The sequence below is a fragment of the Schistocerca cancellata genome, chromosome 2 (genome assembly GCF_023864275.1).
Source record: "Schistocerca cancellata isolate TAMUIC-IGC-003103 chromosome 2, iqSchCanc2.1, whole genome shotgun sequence".
NCBI classification, from domain to species: Eukaryota; Metazoa; Arthropoda; class Insecta; order Orthoptera; family Acrididae; genus Schistocerca; species Schistocerca cancellata.
In genome coordinates, this window is record NC_064627.1 from 1052700923 (window position 1) to 1052728717 (window position 27795).

General features: G+C 39.8%; 1 protein-coding gene across 8 annotated transcripts in view; it reads right to left on the reverse strand.

Moving 5' to 3' along the window:
- LOC126163041 (poly [ADP-ribose] polymerase tankyrase-2-like) overlaps positions 1-19751 on the reverse strand; it is an 85095-nt gene extending 65344 nt beyond the window's left edge. For 2 of the 8 annotated variants that reach the window (XM_049919924.1, XM_049919922.1), the window contains exons 1-2: positions 18019-19138; positions 7871-8458 (exon numbers count right to left, since the gene is read on the reverse strand). In XM_049919924.1, coding sequence (XP_049775881.1) covers positions 7871-8439 — 569 coding nt within the window. In that variant the 5' untranslated portion in view covers positions 8440-8458; positions 18019-19138. Of the gene's footprint in view, positions 1-7870; positions 8459-18018; positions 19140-19424; positions 19529-19644 lie in introns of those variants that run through there. The other 6 variants (XM_049919919.1, XM_049919917.1, XM_049919921.1 and 3 more) reach the window with 6 other exon arrangements.
- Between the last annotated feature and the right edge of the window lie 8044 nt (positions 19752-27795).

A 27795-nucleotide genomic window follows, 5' to 3' on the forward strand; every position in this document is an offset into this window, starting at 1 on the left:
GCACTCCTGAAAGAAAGGATATTGCGGAGACATGGCTTAGCCACAGCCTAGGGGATGTTTCCAGAATGAGATTTTCACTCTGCAGTGCAGTGTGCGCTGATATGAAACTTCCTGGCAGATTAAAACTGTGTGCCGGACCGAGACTCAAACTCGGGACCTTTGCCTTTCGCGGGCAAGCGCTCTACCGACTGAGCTACCCAAGCACGACTCATGCCCCGTCCTCACAGCTTTACTTCTGCCAGTACCTCGTCTCCTACCTTCCAAACTTTACAGAAGCACTCCTGCAAACCTTGCAGAACTAGCACTCCTGAAAGAAAGGATATTGCGGAGACAGGGCTTAGCCACAGCCTAGGGGATGTTTCCAGAATGAGATTTTCACTCTGCAGCGGAGTGTGCGGGTCCCGAGTTCGAGTCTCGGTCCAGCACACGGTTTTAATTTGCCAAGAAGTTTCATATCAGCGCACACTCCGCTGCAGAGTGAAAATCTCATTCTGATAGCAAAGTATTGTCAAATGACACTTCACAAAATCCAAAGAAATTCTGGTTGTATGTAAAGGCTGTTAGTGGCACCAAAGTTAGTGTCGAGCCCTTGTGAATGAGACAGGAACTGAAATTGAAGGTACCAAAGCAAAGCTAAAATGCTTACCTCCATTTTCAAATGTTATTGCTTTACAAAGGAAAACCCAGGAGAATTGCCCCAATTTAATCCTTGTACCACTGAAACGATGAATGAGATAAGTGTTAGTGTCAATGACGTTGAGAAAAATCTGAAATTGCTAACATTGTACAAAGCTCCAGGTCCCAATGAAATCCCTGTCAGATTCTACACTGAATTTGTGGCTGAGTTAGCCCCACTTCTGACTGTAACCTGTCGTAGATCCCTCGAACAAGAAAACGTGCTCAGTTCTTGGAAAAAGGCATGTCATACCTGTTTACAAGAAGGGTAGTAGAAGTGATCCACAAAACTACCATTGAATATCCTTGATATCGATTTGTTGTAGAATCTTAGAACATACCCTCAGCTCAAACATAATGCGGTATCTTGAACAGAATGATCTCCTCAATGCCAACCAACATGGTTTTCAAAAACATCGATCATATGAAACCAAACTTGCACTTTTCTCACATGACATACTGCTAGCTTTGGATCAATTCCGAAAAGCACTTGACCCAGTACCACACCTACCCTACTGTCAAAAGTATGATCATATGTGGTAACAAGTGAAATTTGTAACTGGATTGAGGATCTTTTGCTAGGGAGGAAACAACTTGTTATCTTGGATGGAGAGTCATTGTCAGATGTAGAAGTAACTTTGGGTGCGCCCCAGAGATGTGTGTTGGGACCCTTGTGTTCATGTTGTACAGTAATTACCTTGCAGACAATATTAACAGTAAAATCAGGCTTTTTGCAGATGGTGCAGTTGTCTGTAACCAAGTACTATCTGTGAGAATCTGCATAAATATTCAGTCAGATCTTGATAAGATTTCAACATGGTGCAGAAACTGGCACCTTGCTCTAAATGTTCAGGAATGTAAAATTTTGCACTTCACAAAAAGAAAAAAGCATGGTGTAGGTAGTCTCTTTACTAGACCTGTTGCACCTTCCAAGTGATCTGCCAATGAATCACAGTCTTTGGTGTGCTCTACCCACAACATTATCTATGTGATTGTTCCACTTCAGGTTATCTGTAATTGTAAGCCCTAAGTCTTTAGTTGAATTTACGGCCTTCAGATTTGTGTGACTTATCGCATAATCGAAATTTAGCGGATTTCTTTTAGTACTAATGTGAATAACTTCACACTTTTCTTTATTCAGGGTCAACTGCCACTTTTTGCACCATACAGATATCTGATCTAAAACATTTAGCAATTTGTTTTGGTCATTTGATGGTTTTATAAGACGGTAAATGACAGCATCATCTGCAAACAATCTAAGAGGCCTACTTAAATTGTCTCCTATGTCATTAATATACCGGGTGATCAAAGAGTCAGTATACATTTGAAAACTGAATAAAATCACGGAATAATGTAGATAGAGAGGAACAAATTGGCACACATGCTTGGAATGACATGGGGTTTTATTAGAACCAAAAAAATACAAACGTTCAAAAAATGTCCGACAGATGGCACTTCATCTGATCAGAATAGCAATATTTAGCATAACAAAGTAAGACAAAGCAAAGATGATGTTCTTTACAGGAAATGCTCAATATGTCCACCATCATTCCTCAACAATAGCTGTAGTCAAGGAATAATGTTGTGAACAGCACTATAAAGCATGTCTGGAGTTATGGTGAGGCATTGGCGTCGGTTGTTGTCATCCCCAGAGATGTCGGTCGATCACGATACACTTGCGACTTCAGGTAACCCCAAAGCCAATAATTGCACAGACTGAGGTCTGGGGACCTGGGAGGCCAAGCAAGACGAAAGTGGCTGCAAAGCACACAATCACCACCAAACGACGCGCGCAAGAGATCTTTCATTCGTCTAGCAATATAGGGTGTAGCGCCATCCTGCATAAACATTGTATGTTCCAGCAGGTGTTTATCAGCCAGGCTGGGGATGATGCGATTCTGTAACATGTCGGCATACCTCTCACCCGTCACGGTAGCAGTTTTGCTGTCCAGCGCCATCTGTCGGACATTTTTGTGAACTTTGTTTTTCTTTTTGTTCTAATAAAACCACATGTCATTCCAAGCATGTATGTCAATTTTTACCTCTCTATCTGCATTATTCCGAGGTTTATTAAGTTTTCAAATTTATACTGACTTTTTAATCACCCGGTACATCAACCCCCTCACCCCCTACATATTGTTCACAGGAATCATGAGGATAAGATGAAAATAATTACTGCATGCACAGAGGAATTCAAAGAATCATTCTTGCCACGCTCCATATGTGAAGGAATGGGAAGAAACTCTAATAACTGGTAAAATGGGGCAAACCCTCTGCCATGCACCTCATGGTGATTTACAGTGTAGACAAGCATACACAAACAGAGCATGTCTCAGACATAGGGCTTAATTTGAGGGAGAACCTCCTTAGGATATAAATTTGGAGCACAGCATTGTACGGAAGTGAATTCTGGACTACGGGTAAACCAAAACAGAAGAGAATTGAAGCCTCTGAGATGTAGTGCTACAGAAGAATGTTGAAAAATCAGATGGACTGATAAGATAAGCAATGAGGAGGTTCTCTACAGAATCGGTGAGGAGAGGAGTATCTCGTAAACACTGGCTAAAAGGACAGACGCAATGATAGGTTGTGTGTTAAAACATAAGGTAGTAGTTGCCTGGTTCTAGAAAGAATTCTGGATTACACACACTGTAAGGGAAGACACAGATTGTAATACAGGCAACAAATAATGGAGTATGTTAGGTGCAAGTGCTACTCTGGGGTGAAGAAGTTGGCCAGGAGAGCAACTCCCGCAGGCTGCATCAAACCCATCAGCAGACTGATGACTCCTCGCCTCTTGCTCCAACACATGACTGATTAACTTCCACAAAAAAATCTGATAAGTATTGTCGTGCTACAATAATAAATGTGAAATGTCCCTCAAAGAGAGAGAAGAACGGTTACAAATGTGGTAAGTGGCCTACCAACAAATCAGGTACAAAATGATTCTTTAGACTGCCCTTGTTCATTTTTATGGTGCTTCTGAAACATTCAGTCATCTGCAAATGAAAACTAGTAAAAAGTACTTTCATTGTTTGGGCATAAATGAGATGATATGTCCTTTTTCATCCTATACTACCACTATACTGCTTGTACACACATGCTCCTGATGCACAGATGCACTCTTGAATACACCACATCATATCAACTGTATGGGCTTACCATATGTACAAGACTGGCCCAGATGATCCTGCTTTTTAGAGATGTCCAGGGTTGCAAAAATGCCTGGAGTTTGAGAATTTGGTGACTGGCAAGGATCTTTTTAAATTTTAGAGCTACATTTTTTACATTGTGTTTTTAAACGCTTTGTTATGGTCAACCTTGCAGCCAGTGCTGATGTTGATAGGGAGGCATGGCTAAGCAGTTCTGCCACTACTTTTCACTTACTATTTGTTTCTGAGTGTGAAGTAACTCGTCTACACATTTTTGATCATTTTATCTTTATTCATATTTACCAATGGGTAAAACAAAGTGTATGTCTAATGTTAACCTACAACAGGAAAACAAATTTTTTAAATTGTGTAATGATAGTAACAATGAATGTGTTTACTGCACACTATGTACTGGAGAATTTTCTGTTGCACATAAAGGAAGGGGTTATTTTAAAGAGCACATGAAAACTGCTAAGCATAGGATTGTTACTAACTCTACTATCCCATCAAACATAAGAGATTTTTTAAAGCCACAGATGTTAATTGTGACTTGAAGTGTGCTGCTAAAGAGGCTAAATTTGCAAGCCACACTGCTGGACACAAACTCAGTTTCAAAACATCAGAGTGCACATCTCAACTGGTTAAAATGTTATGTAACCCACAATTTTCATCTGCTAGAACCAAAACTGAGGCAATTATTGTCAACATCACCATTTATATCTGATAACATATTGTGTTCTTTGGAAAATATTAATCATGCAACATTAATGATGGATAGCTCGAAAGGGAAATGGATAGGTTAAAGTTAGATATAGTGGGAATTAGTGAAGTTCGGTGGCAGGAGGAACAAGACTTCTGGTCAGGTGACTACAGGGTTATAAACACCAAGTCAAATAGGGGTAATGCAGGAGTAGGTTTAATAATGAATAGGAAAATAGGAATGCGGGTAAGCTACTACAAACAGCATAGTGTACGCATTATTGTGGCCAAGATAGATACGAAGCCCACACCTACTACAGTAGTACAAGTTTATATGCCAACTAGCTCTGCAGATGACGAAGAAATTGAAGAAATGTATGATGAAATAAAAGAAATTATTCAGATAGTGAAGGGAGACGAAAATTTAATAGTCATGGGTGACTGGAATTCGAGTGTAGGAAAAGGGAGAGAAGGAAACGTAGTAGGTGAATATGGATTGGGGCTAAGAAATGAAAGAGGAAGCCGCCTGGTAGAATTTTGCACAGAGCAAAACTTAATCATAGCTAACACTTGGTTTAAGAATCATGATAGAAGGTTGTATACATGGAAGAACCCTGGAGATACTAAAAGGTATCAGATAGATTATATAATGGTAAGACAGAGATTTAGGAACCAGGTTTTAAATTGTAAGACATTTCCAGGGGCAGATGTGGACTGTGACCACAATCTACTGGTTATGACCTGTAGATTAAAACTGAAGAAACTGCAAAAAGGTGGGAATTTGAGGAGATGGGACCTGGATAAACTGAAAGAACCAGAGGTTGTACAGAGTCTCAGGGAGAGCATAAGGGAACAATTGACAGGAATGGGGGAAAGAAATACAGTAGAAGAAGAATGGGTAGCTTTGAGGGATGAAGTAGTGAAGGCAGCAGAGGATCAAGTAGGTAAAAAGATGAGGGCTAGTAGAAATCCTTGGGTAACAGAAGAAATATTGAATTTAATTGTTGAAAGGAGAAAATATAAAAATGCAGTAAATGAAGCAGGCAAAAAGGAATACAAACGTCTCAAAAATGAGATCGACAGGAAGTGCAAAATGGCTAAGCAGGGATGGCTAGGGGACAAATGTAAGGATGTAGAGGCTTATCTCACTAGGGGTAAGATAGATACTGCCTACAGGAAAATTAAAGAGACCTTTGGAGATAAGAGAACCACGTGTATGAACATGAAGAGCTCAGATGGAAACCCAGTTCTAAGCAAAGACGGGAAAGCAGAAAGGTGGAAGGAGTATATAGAGGGTCTATACAAGGGCGATGTACTTGAGGACAATATTATGGAAATGGAAGAGGATGTAGATGAAGATGAAATGGGAGATACGATACTGCGTGAAGAGTTTGACAGAGCACTGAAAGACCTGAGTCGAAACAAGGCCCCCGGAGTAGACAACATTCCCTTGGAACTACTGACGGTCTTGGGAGAGCCAGTCCTGACAAAACTCTACCATCTGGTGAGCAAGATGTATGAAACAGGCGAAATACCCTCAGACTTCAAGAAGAATATAATAATTGCAATCCCAAAGAAAGCAAGTGTTGACAGATGTGAAAATTACTGAACAATCAGTTTAATAAGTCACAGCTGCAAAATACTAACATGAATTCTTTACAGACGAATGGAAAAACTGTTAGAAGCTGACCTCGGGGAAGATCAGTTTGGATTCCGTAGAAATATTGGAACACGTGAGGCAATACTGACCTTACGACTTATCTTAGAAGAAAGATTAAGGAAAGGCAAACCTACGTTTCTAGCATTTGTAGACTTAGAGAAAACTTTTGACAATGTTGACTGGAATACTCTATTTCAAATTCTAAAGGTGGCAGGATAAAACACAGGGAGCGAAAGGCTATTTACAATTTGTACAGAAACCAGATGGCAGTTGTAAGAGTCGAGGGACATGAAAGGGAAGCAGTGGTTGGGAAGGGAGTAAGACAGGGTTGTAGCCTATCCCCGATGTTATTCAATCTGTATATTGAGCAAGCAGTAAAGGAAACAAAAGATAGATTTGGAGTAGGTATTAAAATCCATGGAGAAGAAATAAAAACTTTGAGGTTTGCCGATGACATTGTAATTCTGTCAGAGACAGCAAAGGACTTGGAAGAGCAGTTGAACGGAATGGATGGTGTCTTGAAGGGAGGATATAAGATGAACATCAACAAAAGCAAAACGAGGATAATGGAATGTAGTCGAATTAAGTCGGGTGATGTTGAAGGTATTAGATTAGGAAATGAGACACTTACAGTAGTAAAGGAGTTTTGCTATTTGGGGAGCAAAATAACTTATGATGGTCGAAGTAGAGAGGATATAAAATGTAGACTGACAATGGCAAGGAAAGCATTTCTGAAGAAGAGAAATTTGTTAACATCGAGTATAGATTCAAGTGTCAGGAAGTCATTTCTGAAAGTATTTGTATGGAGTGTAGCCATGTATGGAAGTGAAACATGGATGGTAAATAGTTTGGACAAGAAGAGAATAGAAGCTTTCGAAATGTGGTGCTACAGAAGAATGCTGAAGATTAGATGGGTAGACCACATAACTAATGAGGAAGTATTGAATAGGATTGGGGAGAAGAGAAGTTTGTGGCACAACTTGACCAGAAGAAGGGATCGGTTGGTAGGACATGTTCTGAGGCATCAAGGGATCACCAATTTAGTATGGGAGGGCAGCGTGGAGGGTAAAAATCGTAGGGGGAGAGCAAGAGATGAATATACTAAGCAGATTCAGAAGGATGTAGGTTGCAGCAGGTACTGGGAGATGAAGAAGCTTGCACAGGATAGAGTAGCATGGAGAGCTGCATCAAACCAGTCTCAGGACTGAAGACCACAACAACAACAGCTCAAACTGATGTACAGTAAAACTTGTTCCTACTGTTATAAAAAATTTCAGTCTGGAAGAGGAAATTCAAGTTAAACTTTTACACTTTGATGAAGCGTCACAAAAAACTGCTAAAATTTTGATTGTGTTTCTTTTGCAGCGTGTGAAAAAAGATATACTTGAAGAAAAATATGATTTGTTATACTGCTGATAAAACTAAAAGCAATTTTGGCCATAGACGAGAAAGGAGGTATGAAATTGTGTTCAGTGAAGTTCAAAGTGATTAAGAAAGTCTGATTTCAGGAACTGGTTGTTCAGTCCACATTGTACATAAATTATTTCTGAAACAAGTCATATCTAATGAAAAATACAACTGAATAAGTAAAGCTGAATGTTTCAGTAAGCAGTAAGACTTGTAAGTAATTTCAAAAATATGTCCTGGGTTAGACCCAAAAAATATGGTAAGCCTACGAATGTACCTCTTTTCTGATGGTTTGGCCACCATGAGTCGGCAGATCTGTGCAACCATTCGTGGGTGCTTGAGAATCGCATCCTCCCAGCCATTCGTGCCCAACACTTCATTGTGTGCCCGTATGAAGTCAATGGTGACCTCCTTCAGTTTAGTACATGAGTGTTTCATAGCAAGTACCGCCATTTCTGAAGCATTGGTCACAGTGATCCCTTTGGCCAACATGGCTTCACACACTTGTTTCAGCAGTGGGATGCTGTATTCATCCGCTGCCACTAGAAGCGGTGCTGCGTAAGTACACAGGTCTGGCACCTGGTCTGTGTACATGAAACAGAGCAACTGCTTCATGACTTCGTCCTTCATGTCAGAGATCTGTACAGTGAGGCTGCCGCTCTCTTTTGCGATGTCCCTCAGCTTGGCTCTGAACACTGGACTGCGGGCTGCTAGGATGGCCCTGTGCGCCAACAGCTGTGACCCAGACACCTCCAGTGTGACGTCAGCAGCCTCCTTCGACTCCAGCAGCGCTCCCAGGTCTCCAGATAGACCACCTCTGCCTTCCAATGGAAATATTGCAGCCATCACTGTCGCTGGGATCTTACTGTAACATGTCCAAGTATCAATTAAGTGACATGAGCTGTTGCACTACATGTAAATAATATTATTTCAGACAAGTTAAATTGTAATTTTATCTTTTTTTAAAAGTAGGCAGAATGACTGGGCAATACTTTCAACTCTTACCTTGACGAGCCAAAATTTCAGTATTGCCGATAGATGCATATAAAGTAGACAAAGATGTCCTGGGTTTTGACACCATTAGTGGAGATAGGTTGCAAAAGGCTAGGAAGAAATGGCTGGTCAGTTATACAAACCTGCTTTGAGGATGAGGGTAGGTTAAGTATAATGTGAGAGTATGGTACTTTGGTAAAAACTGTAGCTTCCACAGCCTAGAGAGAGAAGCAGATACGAATTAAGAGAGGAATGAGTAGGAATTAAGGAATAGGAGAAATCTGGAAAGGGAGGGAGAGGGAGTGGAAAAAAGTGACTGAGAAAATAATTGATTAAATATACAATGACAAGCCAAAGAAACTGGTAGACCTGCCTAATATTGTGTAGGGCTCAAGCGAGCATGCAGAAGTGCCACAACTTAACGTGGAGTGGACTTGACTAATGTCTGAAGTAGTGCTGGAGGGAACTGACACCATGAGTCCTGCAGGGCCATCTATAAATCCATACAAGGAGATCTTTTCTGAACAGCATGTTGCAAGGCACCCTAGATATGCTCATGTCTGGGGAGTTTGGAGGCCAGTGGAAGTGTTTAAGCTCAGAAGAGTGTTCCTGTAGCCACTTTGTAGCAATTCTGGATGTGTGGGGTGTCTCATTGTCCTGCTGGAATTGCCCAAGTCCGTTGGAATGCACAATGAACATGAATGGATGCAGGTGAGCAGACAGGGTGCTTACGTATGTGTCACCTGTCACAGTCATACCTAGACATATCAGGGGTCCCATATCACTCCAACTGCATACACCCCTCACTATTACACAGCCTCCACCAGCTTGAACAGTCCCCTGCTGACATACAAGGTCCATGGATTCATGAGGTTGTCTCCGTAACTGTACATGTCTATCCGCTCAATACAATTTGAAAAAGAGACTCATCTCACCAGGCAACATGTTTCCAGTGATCAACAGCCCAATGTCAGTGTTGATGGGCCCAGGCAAGAAGTAAAGCTTCATGTTTTACAGTCATCAAGGATACACAAGTCGGCCTTCGGCTCTGAAAGCCCATATCGATGATGTTTTGTTGAATAGTTCACATGCTGACATTTGTTGATGGCCCAGCATTGAAATCTGCAGCAAATTGCAGAAGGATTACACTTCTGTCACATTGAACGATTCTCTTTAGTCATCATTGGTCCCGTTCTTGCATGATCTTTTTCCAGCTGCAGCGATGTCGGAGAGTTGATGTTTTATGGGATTTCTGATATTCACGGTACACTTGTGAAATGGTTGTACAGGAAAACCCCCACTTCACTGCTGCCTTGGAGAAGCTGTGTCCCACGGCTTGTGTGCCAACTGTGACACCATATTCAAACTCACTTAAATCTTGATAACCTGCCATTGTAGCTGCAGTAACTGATCTAACAACTGCCCCAGCCACTTGTTGTCTTATATAGGCCTGGCTGCTTACATATCTCTGTATTTGAATATACATGGCTATATCAGTTTCTTTGCTGATTCAGTGTATAAAGACATACTATAAAGTAATAAAATGAGGATGTATGCTCAGGAGAGTGACAGGACGTGACAAAATGTTGGAGATCAAGTTACCATCTTCAGAGTTCAGAAAACTAGTATTGGGCCAGAGGATCATAATGGCCACAGGACACTCAGGAAGGGCCCTTGAGACCTGTTGACACACCTTGCTTTGGTAGTACTTCTCCATTTATGTACTAAGTTATATTCTCAGCAACTTACTTTTCTATATTCATATCCCACCATCCCCCTCTCTGTCCCTCTTGCTTTGGTCTATCCTGTCTACTTTTCTGCTTTCCTTCCAGACCATAAGCGATCATTCATTTAATGTATCACTTCTCTTCATCTTAATTCATCTTTACTTCTCACTGTAAGCACAGACTCATCAAAGTACTATCTTACATCTTCTACCTTCTCTGACGACTTCCCCTTCACCGTTTCTACTCTACTCCACATTACAAGTAGGCCCCACTCCTCTTGGGGTCTGAATTAAAAGCCCCTCCTTTATAACCTTTCCTATATTTCCTTAAGGGAGGTACCACAAATTTTGAAAGCTAGGACAGTTTTTTCCTTAGTTTTTATTTTAGTGTAACAGCAACACTGGAATTTCATCTCCTGAAGATAAGAATGGTCCTTACAGTTTGCCTCTTTGTAATTTTACAATTTTCTGAAGTCAATTTAAGTTTCAATAAACTTTTTTTATTGAAAAGCTGTGAGTACTGGAACTGTATATCACCAGCATTTTTAACTAAAAATGTAATTTCTACAATTACTTTAGCGAGTGTCACAGCTCGAAACTGCTGATTGTTTCTGAGTGAGGCAAAAATGTGTTAGTCGCAGTAGAGACAGCAAGATATTGATCGACCACGGGATTGTCGGGGACTTGTTAAGAGAGTTAAAATATGACTATTTTCCAGTGCAACAATTTTCCTGTTTCAAAAGTTATCATTTAATATATAACACATAACAAAAAAAATTCTTAAACAATTTAAGAAGAGACTCAGATGACAGTTTGTTCAAAGGAAGTACACTGGAAAGATTACCAGCACCAAACAAGACTGCAGTTTTACTATCACATCATGTGTTAATGCATCTATTGAAATAGATGTAACACAGAAGATAATTTGATTTGAAATGCTTCTGAGTGGGTCGAGTTTATTCCTTGAATACATTTGACTTTAATATTCATGTGAATTTAGTACTGAAATATCCTCTGGAACAGAGATCTTTTGCACTTGACCTGCAATTAGAAGGAATAGAATCTCTTTGTGCTCTGTCTGCCCTGCACCTTGTGGACCTGTACAGCAATGAATTCACATGACACACTGAAAGGAAACATATTTATTCACCAGTATGTGTGCAATTTATACAACACAATCTGTTTTGATAGGTTGAGATTGTGAACGTGGGAGATATAGGCTGAGGATTACAGAGGAGTATGCAGAGAGTGTGTAAAATCAGCAATAACAATTTTGAATAATACTGGATATAACAAAAACAATGGAGGGTTTGGATCAAAAGTGTTAATACAAGTAGACATGACTGATAGGTGAAGGCACACAATGCGTGGCCATGTTTAACTAAAGGTACAGCTGGAGTCCAAGACAATGCATCACAAAACTCCCACAGTTTTTTTGCAACTTCGCTACTGCAATGCTGCCAAGCAGCTTGCATGTATAAATACACAACGAAATGACTGTGTATTGTGCACATGGGATTTAGAAGCACATTCAAAATGCAAATAAGATCACCTTTCGGAGAGTACGGTCACATTATAAATAAGAAAAGGCCTCTTATACTGAGGGATCAAAGAAAATGTTTTTCCTCTTTTAGGCAGTGTAGTATCGAAGAGAGGGAGATATGGAAACCCACTCTTTCTCTTCAGAGTGGGTCATTTGTACTGACAGATATGTACAAGAATTCAAAATCAGCAAAGGTGTAAGACAAGTTCACTGTCACCACTTCATTGATACTGGCAAGAGAGAACTGAACTGTTATTAGGTTACCTTCCATTAGGAAAGTGGGCGCACTCAGTGGCTGTTATGTGATTTATACAGTATAGAGTGCAGCAATTTTTTTGGCTGGTTTTATTACGCAAATCCAGATTCCGGCTAGTGCCTAGCCATTATCAATGGACTATTTTCTAATCTTGATGCATGTTAGTTCCATGTTGTTCGGGTGTCAGTCACAGCTCTTTGAATTTTACTGTATGCCGACAGTGAACAGGAATTGTAATGTAGTAGCAAATTAGGATATGCACATAAATAAGGAAAAAGTGTCATAGGTGGACATGCCAGAGGATTAAATGTAACAGCCGGGAAAGAGTATCTCCAAGTGATATGCGCATTTAGAAACCTGGTAAGCAGAATGGATAAACATGACAGGTATGCACAACACAAAGACGCAAGGACTAGGACAAAACGTCTTTTATAAATAGCAGCTAATGTCCAAGAATGTAAAAATCACACCCAGCTTGAATGCATTAAAATAGAGCCTGAAATCCAGAATGAAACTTGAGAAACAAACTATAAATGGTGTAAAGCATCAGAAAGTACATGGCAAGCATGCGGATGTACTCCACAATCAGTTCCTTTTGAACTTCAACACATCAGACCACAATTTATCAATTTATTTCTTGATTTAAAGGATTTTCGATAATACAATAGCGACTCGGCTAATCTGAATCACATATGTATTACATTATCCTCAGATCTATTATATGTTAACATTAGCAAGGTGTTGGATATTAGTTTATTACATTTTCCTGTTCATGTTGGACAAGTCAGCATCCTGTATAGTGAGTGATAAATATGGAAGTACAAGCATTACAAATAAAATTTCTCAGTTGATATCCTGCCACACTTCCATTACTATATGCTAGCTGCTTTGAATGCTAATTCACTGCAGCTGTCCAAAGGGCACATTTTTTGGTGTATTGGGTTGAGAGTACAAATGAAAATCATGTTATATCTACTTAGACTGCAACATACAATGTCACTGCATAAACATAGAGAACTGTGCTCACAATTTCTTTTGGTTTCTGATCCTGTAATTTCTTTCTCTAATTTTATGTCAGTGCACCTCTTCTTTAATGATCTTTCGGTGACAAATTTGGGTAAGTTTGATTTCACACAAGACTGTTTTCAATTCATGTAATTAACTGACACTTCACATATTTGGTCTCAGACAACATTTAGTGTATTTTGATATTCATACAACTCACAATCTTTACAACTTGCTTTTCAAGTTTGTTTTCTGAAGAAGGGTGTAATATTAGGTGAATCTGAGACTGTTTCTCAAGAGATTTGTTGTCACCATACCAAATTTTTGGGGGCCTAATCAACAGTGCAAACCATATGAATATTCTTTGAAGTGTGGCATCATTTATTATGTAATGGCGTTGCAATGCTTCACTTGTGTGTATCATTGGTAGACATCATTCACACTTTTGGTTTACAATATGTTGTTTCATTCTTGAGGTTGGTGGATTAGCTTGCATTCTTTGAAGTGTGGCACAATTTATTATGTAATGGCGTTGCAATGCTTCATTTGTGTGTATCATTGGTAGACGTCATTCACACCTTTGGTTTACAATATGTTGTTTCATTCTTGAGGTTGGTAGATTAGCTTGCATTTCTTACAAGTCTTACAAAGGTCTGGTGAAGATGATGATCCGCAGAAGGTTTAGTAGTGGAGATGGAGAGTTTATAATAACTGTGATAATGCCATTCTGCTTTGATCACTGATGTCCGACAGACTAAACTGTAGCACACATGTAGATGTAGCTCAGGGTCTAAGTTAGGTTAGAATGTGGTTGACTGGCAGTGAGATGGTGAAGCTAACGAATATGTTACAACAGTTTTTTTCTCTTTTTTTTTCCTTTTATGTGCCATGATCCATAACTACATTTATGTTCCTGATAACTTATTTTCTGACATAGTCCACTATTTCAAAGGTTTTAATATATTCAAAAGCATTAATAACAAGAAAATACATACCACAATATCTCTAGTTCCACGGAGATCCTGTTAGTTTGTCGGCACCTATTTTGCTAGTATTTTCATGTTGATAGTGGCCCCATCCATTGAGCTTTTCGATTTCTTGAGGTGTGTATCTTTTCAGTTAATGACATTGCTGTATCGACATGGTATTGCGATGTTAACAAATCCCACTGAACGAGCACTGATTGACTCATATGGGGAAATGGCACCTGCTTCTGAATCACAATTGTTTTGCTAGGATGTTGGCAGAGCACTACAGCCTCGATTAAGGTGTAACTGATGTCTCAGCAGCTACACTCATTTTTTATTTCAGAAAACAAGTGATTTAAGTTTGAAACTATTTTCATAGTGCCGCATAAATTTTGTGTCCCAGTCTGCAAGTGCTTTCCCTGTCCTGAATAATGGTACAATCAACAAGCCATTCTTCCTACTGTACTTGAAGTGTTCATTAAAGAAGCAATTACTGAAGACTTGCTTGCTTGTTTATTGGCTCTGAATTGAACTTTATATTAATATGGTTACACTGCATTACAACTTTGCTGTTATGAAATCTATCTGTGTTGTTCAAAATATAGCGGCATGAATCAGAGTTTCAATTATGTGTATTCATTGGTCAATGTACTGACTAATGTTCCCTGCAGGAGTGCTACAGGGATTTATTATAATGTCTTGCATAATTATTCTGTAATGGCTATTTTGTATGTGATTATTGTGTTTTATTGTGTGATGCATAACAGTGATAACTCAGGCCATGTCCAGAATCAGGCAAACTGAAACTGTGTGCTCGAGTGGAGCTCAAATGCGGAACATTGCCTTATCCAGACAATACTGTTAATAAGTGAATATCCCGATAAGATTCACCCTCACAGTTTCAACTCCCTCTTACTTTCATTCTGGAAATGTGTAAATTATTGCTCGAAGTTAGAGTTAATGTGTTGCTGCTCTGTAGTATAATAAGATTCCGGTACACACATAGTGCCAATAGTTCTTGATATTTCTGTATTAGAGGAGTTTAGTGTAACAACAATCAGTTTCCATTGTGCAAACTGCAGAAGAAAGCCATATTTGGCAAAAGTGTCAGACTAGTTTTACTTTGTACATTAAATCCAAATAACAGCTGTTCTTGTTGCAGTCAGTGTCAGATGTGTAAAGCATTCATCTGCTTGCAGATACACATACAAGCCATAGCTGTATCATTAGAGCAAGACATCATGGTGATATAGGTCAAGAGGAATGTTAAATAAGAGTTGTCATCTTTGACCAGTGATGTAATGTTAATGGCAGCTGTCGAGTCACCTTTTGGTGCATATATTTCACAGTTTTGTTGTTAGCTGGCAAAAGCAACGAATATGACAGCATAAAAAATTGGTTGTGGTGACAGACTATTCTGTAGCTTTGCCCGAGGTCTAGGTTAAGTTGGAAGGTGACAGTTCACTTGTGAGTTGGCAAATGCAGTGAATGTGATATTAAGAAATATGGTTGTGGTAAGACACTTATCTGTAGCTTAGCTCATTAGGGGAAAAAAAAATGCCAATAACATCATGTCGTATTCATCATATCGTTTACAGCATTTGCCACATGTCTCCTATATCACTGTCAAAGCTGATGCTTGCACAGTACATTCCTTCATATGTAGTGATGTATATTAGGGTTCACGAACATTCCTTATCAGTAACATGTACTTAATGAAGCAGCAGGGTTACCTCACTTTTAGTAGACTAGTTACAGTTGGACCACAAAGGATCGTAGCTGTCAGGTACGGACACCAGTAACAGCAAGGAGTGGTGGAATTAATATCTTAAGGACAAACACCACAAAAATTTACATAGAACCACCAATATTTCATTGGTATATGCAGTCTGCTGAAAATAAAGTGCAACAACTTGAATTGGAATTAGTGTCCAAGCAGTGCAGTTGTATGCATTATAGGACACTCCTGTAGAAACTGAAATACAGCATTTAATGATCATACACTCTTGTCAATAGTCAAGTATATGATCACAACACTAGACACAAGAGTGTTTCTTTTACAACAAAAAGAAATTTTTCATACTATAAACAGCCCATTATGAAAAGAGCTGAAAGAGCTTGAAGATTCAAAATTTGAAATTAAGCTGAAGAAGGCTATTGCCTTGATGACCTGTAATTTAAGTATTGTTACTAGTTTTATATTTGATTCCATGAATGTTTTGACTGTGGGCACTCTGTGACTTTTTATCTTCATTATATTAAGATTCGACTTATCATTACCATGACTAACTGTAATGGTTGAACTTCATTCTTTGCAATATTAAAGAACAAATGAAAAGAAATTTCATTACTATAATAGCAGGTGTACTTATGTCAGAAATTGGATATATATAAGCAAGATCTGGTCGCAATTAGTGTAGATAAATCTTTTGAAATGTCAGCCATTAAACAGAAAAAACTTGGCATCCACATTTGGACGTGTATTTTCTTGTTATTAATGCTTCTGAATGTTTTAAAACCTTGGAAATATTGGATTAGGTGCGAAAATAAGTTATCAGGAACATAGATGCAGTTAAGGATCATGGCACATAAAAGGAAAAAAAAGAAAAAAAAACTGTTGTAACATTTGTTGGCTTCACCATCTCACTGCGTCAAACACATGCAACCTAACTTAGCCCTCAAGCTACATCTAGGCCTACATGTGTGCTACAGTTTAGTCTGCCGCACATCAGTGGTCAAAGCAGAATGGCATTATCGCAGTTATTATAAGCTCTCCATCTCAACTACTAAACCTTTGTAGTCTAGAACTTAACAAAACGAAAACTACTTTCCCCCTCTGTGGATCATCACCTTCACCAGACATTTGTAAGTTTTGTAAGAAACACGAGATTACCTACCACTGTCAAGAATGAAACATACTGTAAACCAAAAGTGTGTATGACATCTACCAATGATACTCCCAAAGGAAGCACTGCAACACCATTGCTCTATGAATGTTCTATTCACCTTGTGGCAATGTGAACACATTTTTAACATATCAACAAGTTCTGGACATAGTCTCAGCTCCCAAAATTAACATAATTTTACGTGGCGATGTGAACATGAACACAAGTGTTAAAATCAAATTAGTACGTATTTCCTGCACATTACAAATACTTTTCGCATGTCACAACTGGTAAACACTACTATGAATGTAACCTAAAGTTCAGCTTCAGTCTTAGACTATATACTTAGAGATTTCAACACACATTAAAAAATTACAAGTCGGTAGGCCTACATGAGGTGCCAATCTTAATTCTGAAGGCAAGCATGGACAGCATACACACTCTATTAACACATATAATTAGCAGTATTTTTAGTATTTTTCTAGGGTATCTGAAACATATTTGGGTTGCGCCTCTACTAACGAAAGGTACTGAAAGCTAAAGGCCAGTTTCCATGTTCTCATCATTCTCAAAAATAGTGGAATCGGCTGTGAAAGACTGACTAATGGATTGTCTAATAAAAATTCCACGTTCTTAACACAAGTTTGGCTTCCAAGGAAGCAGAAGTGTAATATCTGCCATATCGGGCACAATGACGACTTGAAGCTCTTGACACAGAAAATTGTGTCACAGGCATACTTCTAGAGCTGTTGAATGTTTTTAACACTGATGACCATACAACATCACTAAACAAACTAAAAGCACCAGAAAGAAACAGCCAATGAGTGATCCCATTTACACTTTGAAAATAGGGTACAAAATGTAGACAGCACACACCACAGATAAAGTCAAATTTTTAGTGAAACAATTATCAGTCCCCAAACATGTAAACACAGGTGTGTTTCAGAGGAGTACACTTGGACCAGTTTTGTTCTTAATACATATCATCGACTCTTCAGACAATATAAAACATGTTGATGTAGTGAATGATAATTAATTAAAAAACCTACCTGAAGACTGGAAAATCGCTTGTCTTGGTCTCCCAACTCTTTCACTGCATATTACATACCGGTACGTAAACACTTGCTGCAAATATGTAATTCACAGTGGATCGGTACTCTTTTGATAACATAGGTCGGTGAATCATGTAACAGTATCAATATATTCTGCACTGTTTACACATACCATTCACACGCTACTCTTACAAAATAGGTGGGGTTCCAGTTCCTAACATAGTTTCTCACATTTCATAACATACGAAAACAGTCGTTCACTTCTCAATAAAGTTTAATTATGGTAGAACTTTTCTGCTACACGTGTAACTTTCACAAATACTGCGCATTTCAACATCTCCAGTTGTTTAGATTTCTTATACAGTCATTCGCAGCTCGACTAGCTACCAAATCGTTCACTTTCCACTTCGTAATTTGTCTATTTACATCTAAGTATACTTCCATAGCTTGGCGTAGGCTGTTTCACTTTGCTACGCACAATTAAAGGTCCTTGTACACAAACAACCTTATTTGTCAAACGCCGGGATACGTCAAACAAGCCCGTACACGTACTTTAATAAAGTTAGTCAGTTTAACCTCACTTCGAAGCAGACGCTCTTCGTTTTGATATTTGGACAGCAGTGCGAATGGCAGCAAATGCACATAAATGCATTGACTTTGCTACCCCGTTTATTGATGAAAAAGAAAGCAAGCCGCTGGTCCAGGAATGACTTAAAATGAGTGTGAAATTATCCACGAAAATCTGCTTAGGAAATATTAATCTCAGAACTTGATACATCAACTTGGAATGGAGAATGTGAATTTAAAAAAACTTGTTACGGCCCCCGTAAAGAGGCAAACGTGTCTGTCGAATTCGTTCTTTATTTAGTCACGGATGTTTCAAACAAGCCCGTACACGTACCAACAAAGCTTGTCAATTTAACCTTACTTTTGAAGCAGACGCTTTTGGCGTATGCTGTACTTTGACACTAGTGGGAACGACTACAAATGCAATCACACATTTCTAGCACTGACTCTGGCACTGTGGTTAAAGAAGAAAAAGAAACATGGGGCTGGTTCTGGAAATGCTTTAAAAGTGAGAGATCACTTTTGTAGAGTTACTTCGCTCTCACGTTGAAAACCGACACAACTATGCGAAAATTTATTCTCTTGTACTCGATCCTCTGACAGTTCATTAAAATATCAGAACCCACATTGTACGCAGAAGAACCGGAGAACTTCGATTCTTTTATTTCATTGCACGTCTGCTTGTTAAGTCATGCGTAAAATATTGGTTTTGTTCATAACCTATTCCTCCGTAGACATATGGCTGGGAAATATGTGATATCCCTACCATTTTGATAACGATTAGCGCTATTTTGTTTTTATCCTTGATCGTCGTTTCCATATTTTCAGAAACTTACCATACTTATTGTGAGATAAATTGTGATAAAACAATTTTTCACTGTACGTATGCAGCGTAACATCGACGCTAACAACGTTCTCCATCTTGTCAAATTTCTCGCAAGCACGTCAAACACCATCGTACACTGCCAAATACTTAGTTAAGTTTGACAAAATGTTTCGTCGTTTACGGGGGCTTTAATGAGATATTATATTCTTTTCCTTTTTTGAAGAACTAACCTGTGCTACGTGTGTCCTTAACGACCCTCAACGCTACTCGCTATCTGACAAACTGGGACTTCCCCTAACTCATTTCTACGCTTTCCCTGCTCGTATCTGGATGAACTTCCCAACACGTTTGACCAGCTGCCAGCTGTTCGCATAAGCGCAGAGCTGCAATCGTATTAGAGCAGCGCCTGCTCACGGTTGTGGATACTTCGAGTATAGCTGTTGGCTGTTTGAGCAGCATGTAGCAAGCACCCAGAAGCTGCCACGAAATTTTTTCTGGTGGTCTTGAGTTGCAAGGTTCGCGCATTCGCACAGCTGCTGAGTTGTAGTGACCCATGTTTGCTGTTTGTGGTGTTCCGTTTTCGAAGCTGTTGCAGGGGAGTGTCTCGCAACAGTACACACTTGGCTGTTTCGACGTCACGTGACTGTCCCTTTAGCAAACACTTGGTCGCAGTGACAGATTTCCATCAGTCCCGCCACTGACGGCAGCTGTTGGAAATACTGAAGAATTCAGTTTTAGCATGAAATGCGTAACTTCTACCTCATGTTTTAGTTGTTCATATGCAATAAACAAAACAGGATAAAAGTTACGCAGGAGGTTCAAAAATGGCTCTGAGCACTATGGGACTTAACTACTTAAACCTAACTAACCTAAGGACATCACACACATCCATGCCCGAGGCAGGATTCGAACCTGCTACTGTAGCCGTCGCGCGGTTCCAGACTGTAGCGCCTAGAACCGCTCGGCCACTCCGGCCGGCCTACGCAGGAGGGCTTCATTGCAATTTACGTAGTTTTTGCCCTATGGAGACGTTTTTTTTTCAGTGTTAACCTTGCCGCTTTAATTATTATAACGAAACGTGCAATCCTTTGCGACTGTGGTGAATTTATATTCCAAGTCTGACAAAGGTAGTTTATCAGACCAACACAATAACGGCCAGTTTACACTGGCCTTTTATGTCACGGTACGGTATGTCAATGCAAGCCACGTGATCTGAACTCGCATGGCTGTTCTCAACCGCTGTTCCGCGGGAATCGCGATCTTCGCAAAATGATTTTCAACCATTTATACGCGCGAAGAGCACATACAGAACGTGGTAGCTCATATACGTGTATAGGTGACAAGTGTACACCGTATGAACTTCAATGAGTACTTTGTTTACTGCAATTTACTTCCCAACAAAAGAGCTCAACATAGGCACGCTTTCGCAGCTAGATACAAAAGACAATCAAGCAAGAGATATACACACAACATAATGTTCGATTTTCGAGTACTGTTCCACATCCGACTGGCTGGCATCAACAAAAAGAACCGTCTGTGCACCGGGAATAGGATAGACCAATAAGACAGCCTTGCTAAAGACAATTTCATGGACTTGAAAGCCTCCTCGACTGAACCCGTCCAGGGAACTTTTCTGACACCGGAAGTGTGTTTGACCTTTAGCAGGTCATTGATAGGTTCTATAAAATCTGCAAACCTCGGCAGGCGTCGCTGGTTATAATTGACCATACCTGTAAACCTGCGAAACTCTTCGAATGTGGTACGAAAAGGCATCTGCAAAATGTCTGGGACCCTCTGAGGAATAGGAGAAATATCGTCTATTGATACAAGGTAACCCAAGTAAATACACACTTTCCCTTGTTCATTTTGACGCTGTTTGCATCACGATAGGAGAAAAACGCGTTCAAATAGGAACTAAGGTCACTCATATTATCGGAAGAAACCACGTCACAAAAAATGAAATGAAAAAAATAATGAAATGCTGCAGAATCTCATCCATAAAACGCTGTCACGTCTGAGCAGCGTTACGAAGACCGAAAGGTATGACATGGTGTTAAAATAGCCCAAAAGGCGTCGTGACTGCGGTTTTGTGCTTGTTTGTCTCTGCCACTGGAATTTGTGCAAAAGCCTTAGTGCACAGAGGCACCTTTAGATTAGATTAGATTAGATTTACTTTCATTCCAATTGATCCGTAGTGAGGAGGTCCTCCAGGATGTGGAACATGTCAGAAAAACAACAATACATGACAAATATTTACAACTAAAACAAATAAGCTAATGTACCATTCCACAGGTCCCAAGTGGAATGATCGTCATTTTTTAATGAACACTAAGAGTCATTTTACAAATACTAATGCACTGAATTTAAAATAAAAATGTTTTTTATTTATTTATAGGGTAATAAACATGTAATACAACTACTGTACTAATTATTTACAATGAACACATTACTGCACTGAAATGGTGCAGAAGTTAGATTATACTTACACACTTACACACACACACACACACACACACACACACACACACACAAATTTTCAGTGAACACATTACTGCACTGAAATTGTGCAGAAGTTACGTTGTACTTCTATACAAATCAGTTGGTTTTACTAAGAAATTCATCAATGGAGTAGAAGGAGTTGGCCACCAATAAATCCTTTAGGCTTCTCTTAAACTGAATTTCATTGGTTGTTAAGCTTTTTATGGCTGCTGGCAAGTTATTGAAAATGTGTGTTCCTGAATAATGCACACCTTTTTGTACAAAACTAAGTAACTTTAAATCCTTGTGAAGATTATTCTTATTTCTAGTATTGATTCCATGAATTGAGCTGTTGGTTTGAAAAAGTGATATATTTTTAATGACAAATTTCATTAAGGAATAAATATATTGGGAAGCTGTAGTTAGTATCCCTAGTTCCCTAAACAGGCTTCTGCAGGATGTTCTTGAGTTCACACCACATAAAATTCTTACTGCACGTTTTTGTGCCCGGAAAACTTTAGCTTGGCTTGATGAATTACCCCAAAAAATAATCCCATATGACATTATGGAATGAAAGTAAGCATAGTATGCCAGATTTTTCATTTTTATATCCCCTATGTCTTCTAAACTGCTTGCGAAATGCAACACGTTCGGTATCGGGCACCGGCCTGGCGTAGTACGGGAGTTCAGTCCCCTATAGTCACTGCACAAACGCTAAACCTTATCCTCTTTGAGAAGAACCATTCGTAAGGGGGCGGCACACGCACTGTTAGAGCGAGACACTGTTCCGTCTGTTAGAATTGCTTTGAAAGCGACTTAGCCGCATTAACTTCATCGGAGGCAGTCGGCGTGGGCGGTAAGCGACAGGCTGTCCCGGCGTCGCCTGAATGTGATGGACGGTGGAATGTTAACGCTGTCTCAGTGCCGATATCGGATGCGTAACCGCAGGGAATTTTTGAAGCAACTGCTGCGTAATGTCTTGGCCGGTTGGGCAGCGCCAGGGGGCGCCGTCATTAAGCCTCGTAATCCTGCCTGAGCCTCATTAAGAGACTTCTCCGTCTCAGCGATCCGCTGCTTGAATACATGAATACACCATTGGCTGTCAGCGCTCTTTCAGATTATTTTTCTTTGAGGAAAAGTTCACTGAGATGAGTAGTAATCTACTGCTGTAGCGAAGTGCATTGCTTTTGAAGTGGAGTCCGCTCTGTATAGTCAGCGTAAGATGTAACGTAGTCTTCTATCGTGACGCACATGTGTGTGCTCGGCAGCGAGGCGTGCACAGAATGGACACAAGTTGTCACGACGCGGGAGACGGTGCAAATCTTAATGACTTCCAATCCTGCGGAATGGCATCTGGTGTCCTACGCGGAGGGGAGCGGAGACTACACAAGAAGCTGTCAGCAGATACGGAAAAAAATTTAAGATAATCGGCACCCAATATGAGGCCAGACACGTCGGGCACTAAGAACAGCCACGAATACGAGAAACCACCCTGAAGATTCAATGTTATATGCCTCCAGCAATATGTCTGAATTGAAGATTGATTTGCAGCCGTTAGTATAGGGATGGCGGAAAAAGTGTGGCTTGTCGTTCACATCCCGCAGAGCAACATTTATCTCCGAACCTGTGTCAACCAAAGATGCCATATCAGACGAATAATCTTGAAGATTCAGATTTAACAGGAACTGTGGCACTGTGCATTTCAGGTAGGCGCTTACTTGTTGTAGAACAGACGCGAGCACCTATACACGTCCGTTGTTGAGAACTCAACACTGTTGTGAACATCATCTAGCATTACGCCGGAATTTACACCATTCGAATTTACGTGGCGGCCGCTCATCGGTGCGCCATATGCTCCTTGTGCTGCCATCTGCCAGCTTGCCGTTGAGTCTTGTCGGTTCAGTGAGCATTCGCTCCATAGGTGGCTCTGGCGGTTGCTCGGACGAGTGCCCAGCGCGCGAAACTTGACTTCGCGTGCCTGATGTGCGCGGCTCAGGGCCGGGATCCATAACCTCATCAATAGTTGGCGTTTGAGTTACCCGTTTCATCACATGCAAGTGCCACAACGTCTGGCTTTAACGCCAATTAATCCACAATTAGGTCAAGAAATGTGGACAACATTCGTGAACAGCCAGCGGGAGGCGACGTAACCAAAATAAACTAATTGACTGTCCTGAAAGGAGTTCCGGATCCGCCAAAGCATGAAGTAGGCGGGAGGGGGTTATACAGGTACTGAAATTACTGTCCATTTTTTTCCAAACGAGACTCTGGGGACACACAAGGAAACGCTGCAAAACAGTTTCTCCAACATCGGAAAAGAGCGCGCGAGGCAGAATAACCCCCACTTGCTCAATAATGTTCTAAGTCCAGCTTCGAAATGACAATGGCTAATTTTTCCGATTCTGAAGTAATGTTGTGCAGTTGAAAAATGGCTTCCACTTGCGCCCCGTAGGCCAAAAAGGCGGTACTCTTACCTTAGGCCGGTATTACACTATCAAATTTCTTTGTCAAAGATTTGATCAAAGATGTGATCAAATATTCCGTCAAATATATTTGACAAAGATCTTTGACGTAGCGCTAGAAGGGGTATTACACTGTCATCAAATTTTTCGTCAAAGTTCAAGATGGCTGACAATAACTTGTTATTAATCGCAGCAGTTGCACGTACCGCAATTGCTTTGTGTGCACATGCGGAAAAGAAGTAGGGGAAGAAAAGGAACCATACATACGAGGTTGACAGTCTTAAATTCCTGGGATTACAGCTTGATAATAAATTCAGTTGGGAGGAGCACACCACAGAACTGCAGGAACACCTTAACAAATCTGTATTTGCAATTCGAGTGTTAGCAGACATAGGCAACATAAAAATGAAAAAGCTTGCATACTTTGCCTACTTTCATTCCATAATGTCAAATGGTATAATATATTGGGGTAAATCTTCAAGTCAAACAAAAGTTTTCAGAGTCCAAAAGCGTGTAATACGTATTATTTGTGGAGTAAATTCACAGACGTCCTGCAGAAACCTCTGCAAAGAACTGGGTATACTAACTACTGCCTCTAAGTATATTTACTCCTTAATGAAATTTGTCCTAAATAATATGTCTCTTTTTTTCCAACAAACAACTCAGTCCATACATACAATACCAGGAACAAAAATGATTTGCACAAGGACTTAAAAGCACTTTAGTTCAAAAAGGGGTACACTACTCAGGAACACTCGTCTTCAATGATTTGCCAGCAAATATAAAAAAATTAGTTACAAATAAAGATCAGTTTAAAAGGAGTCTGAAAGACTTACTAGTGGTCAACTCCAACTCCTACTCCATTGACGAAATTTTTAATAGAAACAAATGATGTATTGTATTTATTCATACTATTAGTATTGTTATTTCAGCTTTAAAAAAAATTGACATGTTCCACATCCACGAGGATCTCTTCAGCAATGATCTATGGAACGAAAAACTAATCTAATCTGGGTGAAGCCGTGGGTTTTACGACGACACGATAAAAGCATACAACAAAACTTGTTACGTGAGATTACAGTGGAAGACATCAAGTCGTACATCAATCAACGAAAAACTAATCTATCTGGGTGAAGTCGTGGGTTTTACGACGACACGATAAAAGCATTCAACAAAACTTGTTACGTGAGCTTACAGTGGAAGACGTCAAGTCGTACATTACATCAATTATTTAAGAATGGATGAGCATATATTTCTGTGTGTGCTCAGTAAAGTATATCCTCATATCACAAAGCACAATATTGACTTAAGAACTGCTACAACTTCAGAAGACTGGCTCACTGTAACACTCCGATTCCTTGCTACAGGAGAGGGTTATGTTAGGTTAGGTCAGGTTGTAACGTCCCCCTCACTTATCGACCTTAATGACAGTGAAAAATTAAACCGCGTGTACCTAATTCAAAATTTGGGAAAAGGAATCTTCACCGAGGTTAATTTGTCGGTAAAGAGGGAGGAAAGGGTTACATCTAAATGAAAGGAAAAATGCTAATGAAACTGGTGGAAATTAATTTTGAAAAAGGGGTAAAGTTAATAAAGAAAGTAAATGTGCGGCCGTTACATTAACAATCAACTAGCGGTAATTAGATATTTGAGATTTGGGGGAAATTACGGTCGCCAGTCCTAAGGACAGTTACTATAGTAACTGAAAAAGAAAGATTATTACACATATAATTAGCACTAGAAGCGTGGCAACTGAAGGTTGACAAGTGTAGTGTGAAAACTGAAAGTTTGTCAGAAGTAATAAATTTCGCTACACTCTGACTTAATTTAGCAAAAGAATTAATAAAACCGGATAATCGATAGTTAATTTAGTGACTGAAGTTAATAGTGAGCTTTCTTTCTGAAGCACATCGAAATTCAGTAAAATAAGGTTAGTCTTGGACTACCTCAACAATCATTTCAAAAGCTACTTGAATCTACGCAATTTAAAAATAAGAGATTTAACTTTGAACTTGAATTAAATGATTCTGAACAATTAACAATAGTAAAATTTAGTACGTACCAAGCTGAGCTGCAGTCACAGGTAACTAAAATACGGTAACAAAACTCGCACTCTTAATTTGTGCTTGTGCAATCTAAATATTGTAGCCAGCTATGAATACCTTAACTGAACTTTGAAGTTAAAGCAGTGAAATAAAATGATGCTGGCGTTTGAATTTCAACGACACTCGGGCTCATTTCGGAAAAGGAAGGGACCCTGCTTGGTAATGCAATTGGGACAATGAGCAACAAAGGTTCATGCTAAGTAGCTGTAATTTTGTGATGCAACAATTTTAAAAGTTTGAAAAGCTGAGGTCTGGCATACAGTTCTAAAACTTTACGTGCTTCCAGTCTTCCTTGTTGGTTGATTGAAGGTTTGAAGCCGTCGATCGAGGAGGTGGCGACAGTCACTCATTGTCGGCCGTCGCTGTTGCAGAAGCTGGATGTTGGCGCGCCTTCTTCTCGACACGGTCACCAGACGAAACGGGCTCTTGATGTGCGCCAGCTAATGCTTCCCGTCCGCGACACCATGTCAGACACTATCATCGCAAGTCGAGCGCAATTACACGCTGCCAAACCCCAAAAGCGCGGCAACTCGCGGGAGCTTCACACAACACACCTGCTCCACTCGCTACTCCCGCCAGACTCCCTCTGCCCGCGCTCCACGCAGCAGAGTTAACACTACCAAAGGTCCTACACACTTTGATTCTTCACACGACCTATCATTGTAATCGTTCGATAGCAGTTTTCCCTAGGCAGACCCAGCGTATAAATACAAATAATATTCACAAAACAAACAAACATAAATGCATAAATATATATATATATACAAACAGTAAAACAATTACAATATATAAAGAGACAGAAATGTCATATCTTGAGATAACAAAGCAAGAAAAAAATTATAGTACAATAGATGGAAATAGGAGGATATACATTTCCAGCGTTACGAGGTCTCCAATCTTCTTAATCTATTTTTGTATTCAGGGTGCCTCACATTGTAAAGCACCTCATCAGCTTCATACGTCTCTATTAATTTTGTAGTTGTTGGCACACACCAATTGTATTTACCGGCAATGTTCATAAAAACACTACAGACGACAGAAGGCTGCAGCGATGCTAGCACTCCATGTGGTACATGTCACATTGCAGTGAACAGAAGACAAGCGATTTCTTTGATCGAATCTACAGCGAGGTCCAAGATTTGATCAAATATTGGACGACATTTAACAAAGTTCCTATTACACCATCAAATATCTTTGACAAAGATTTTTGACAAAGATATTTCACAAAGAAATTTGATAGTGTAATACCGGCCTAAGGCCGGTAGTGTAATACCGGCCTAAGGCCGGTATTACACTATCAAATTTCTTTGTCAAAGATTTGATCAAAGATGTGATA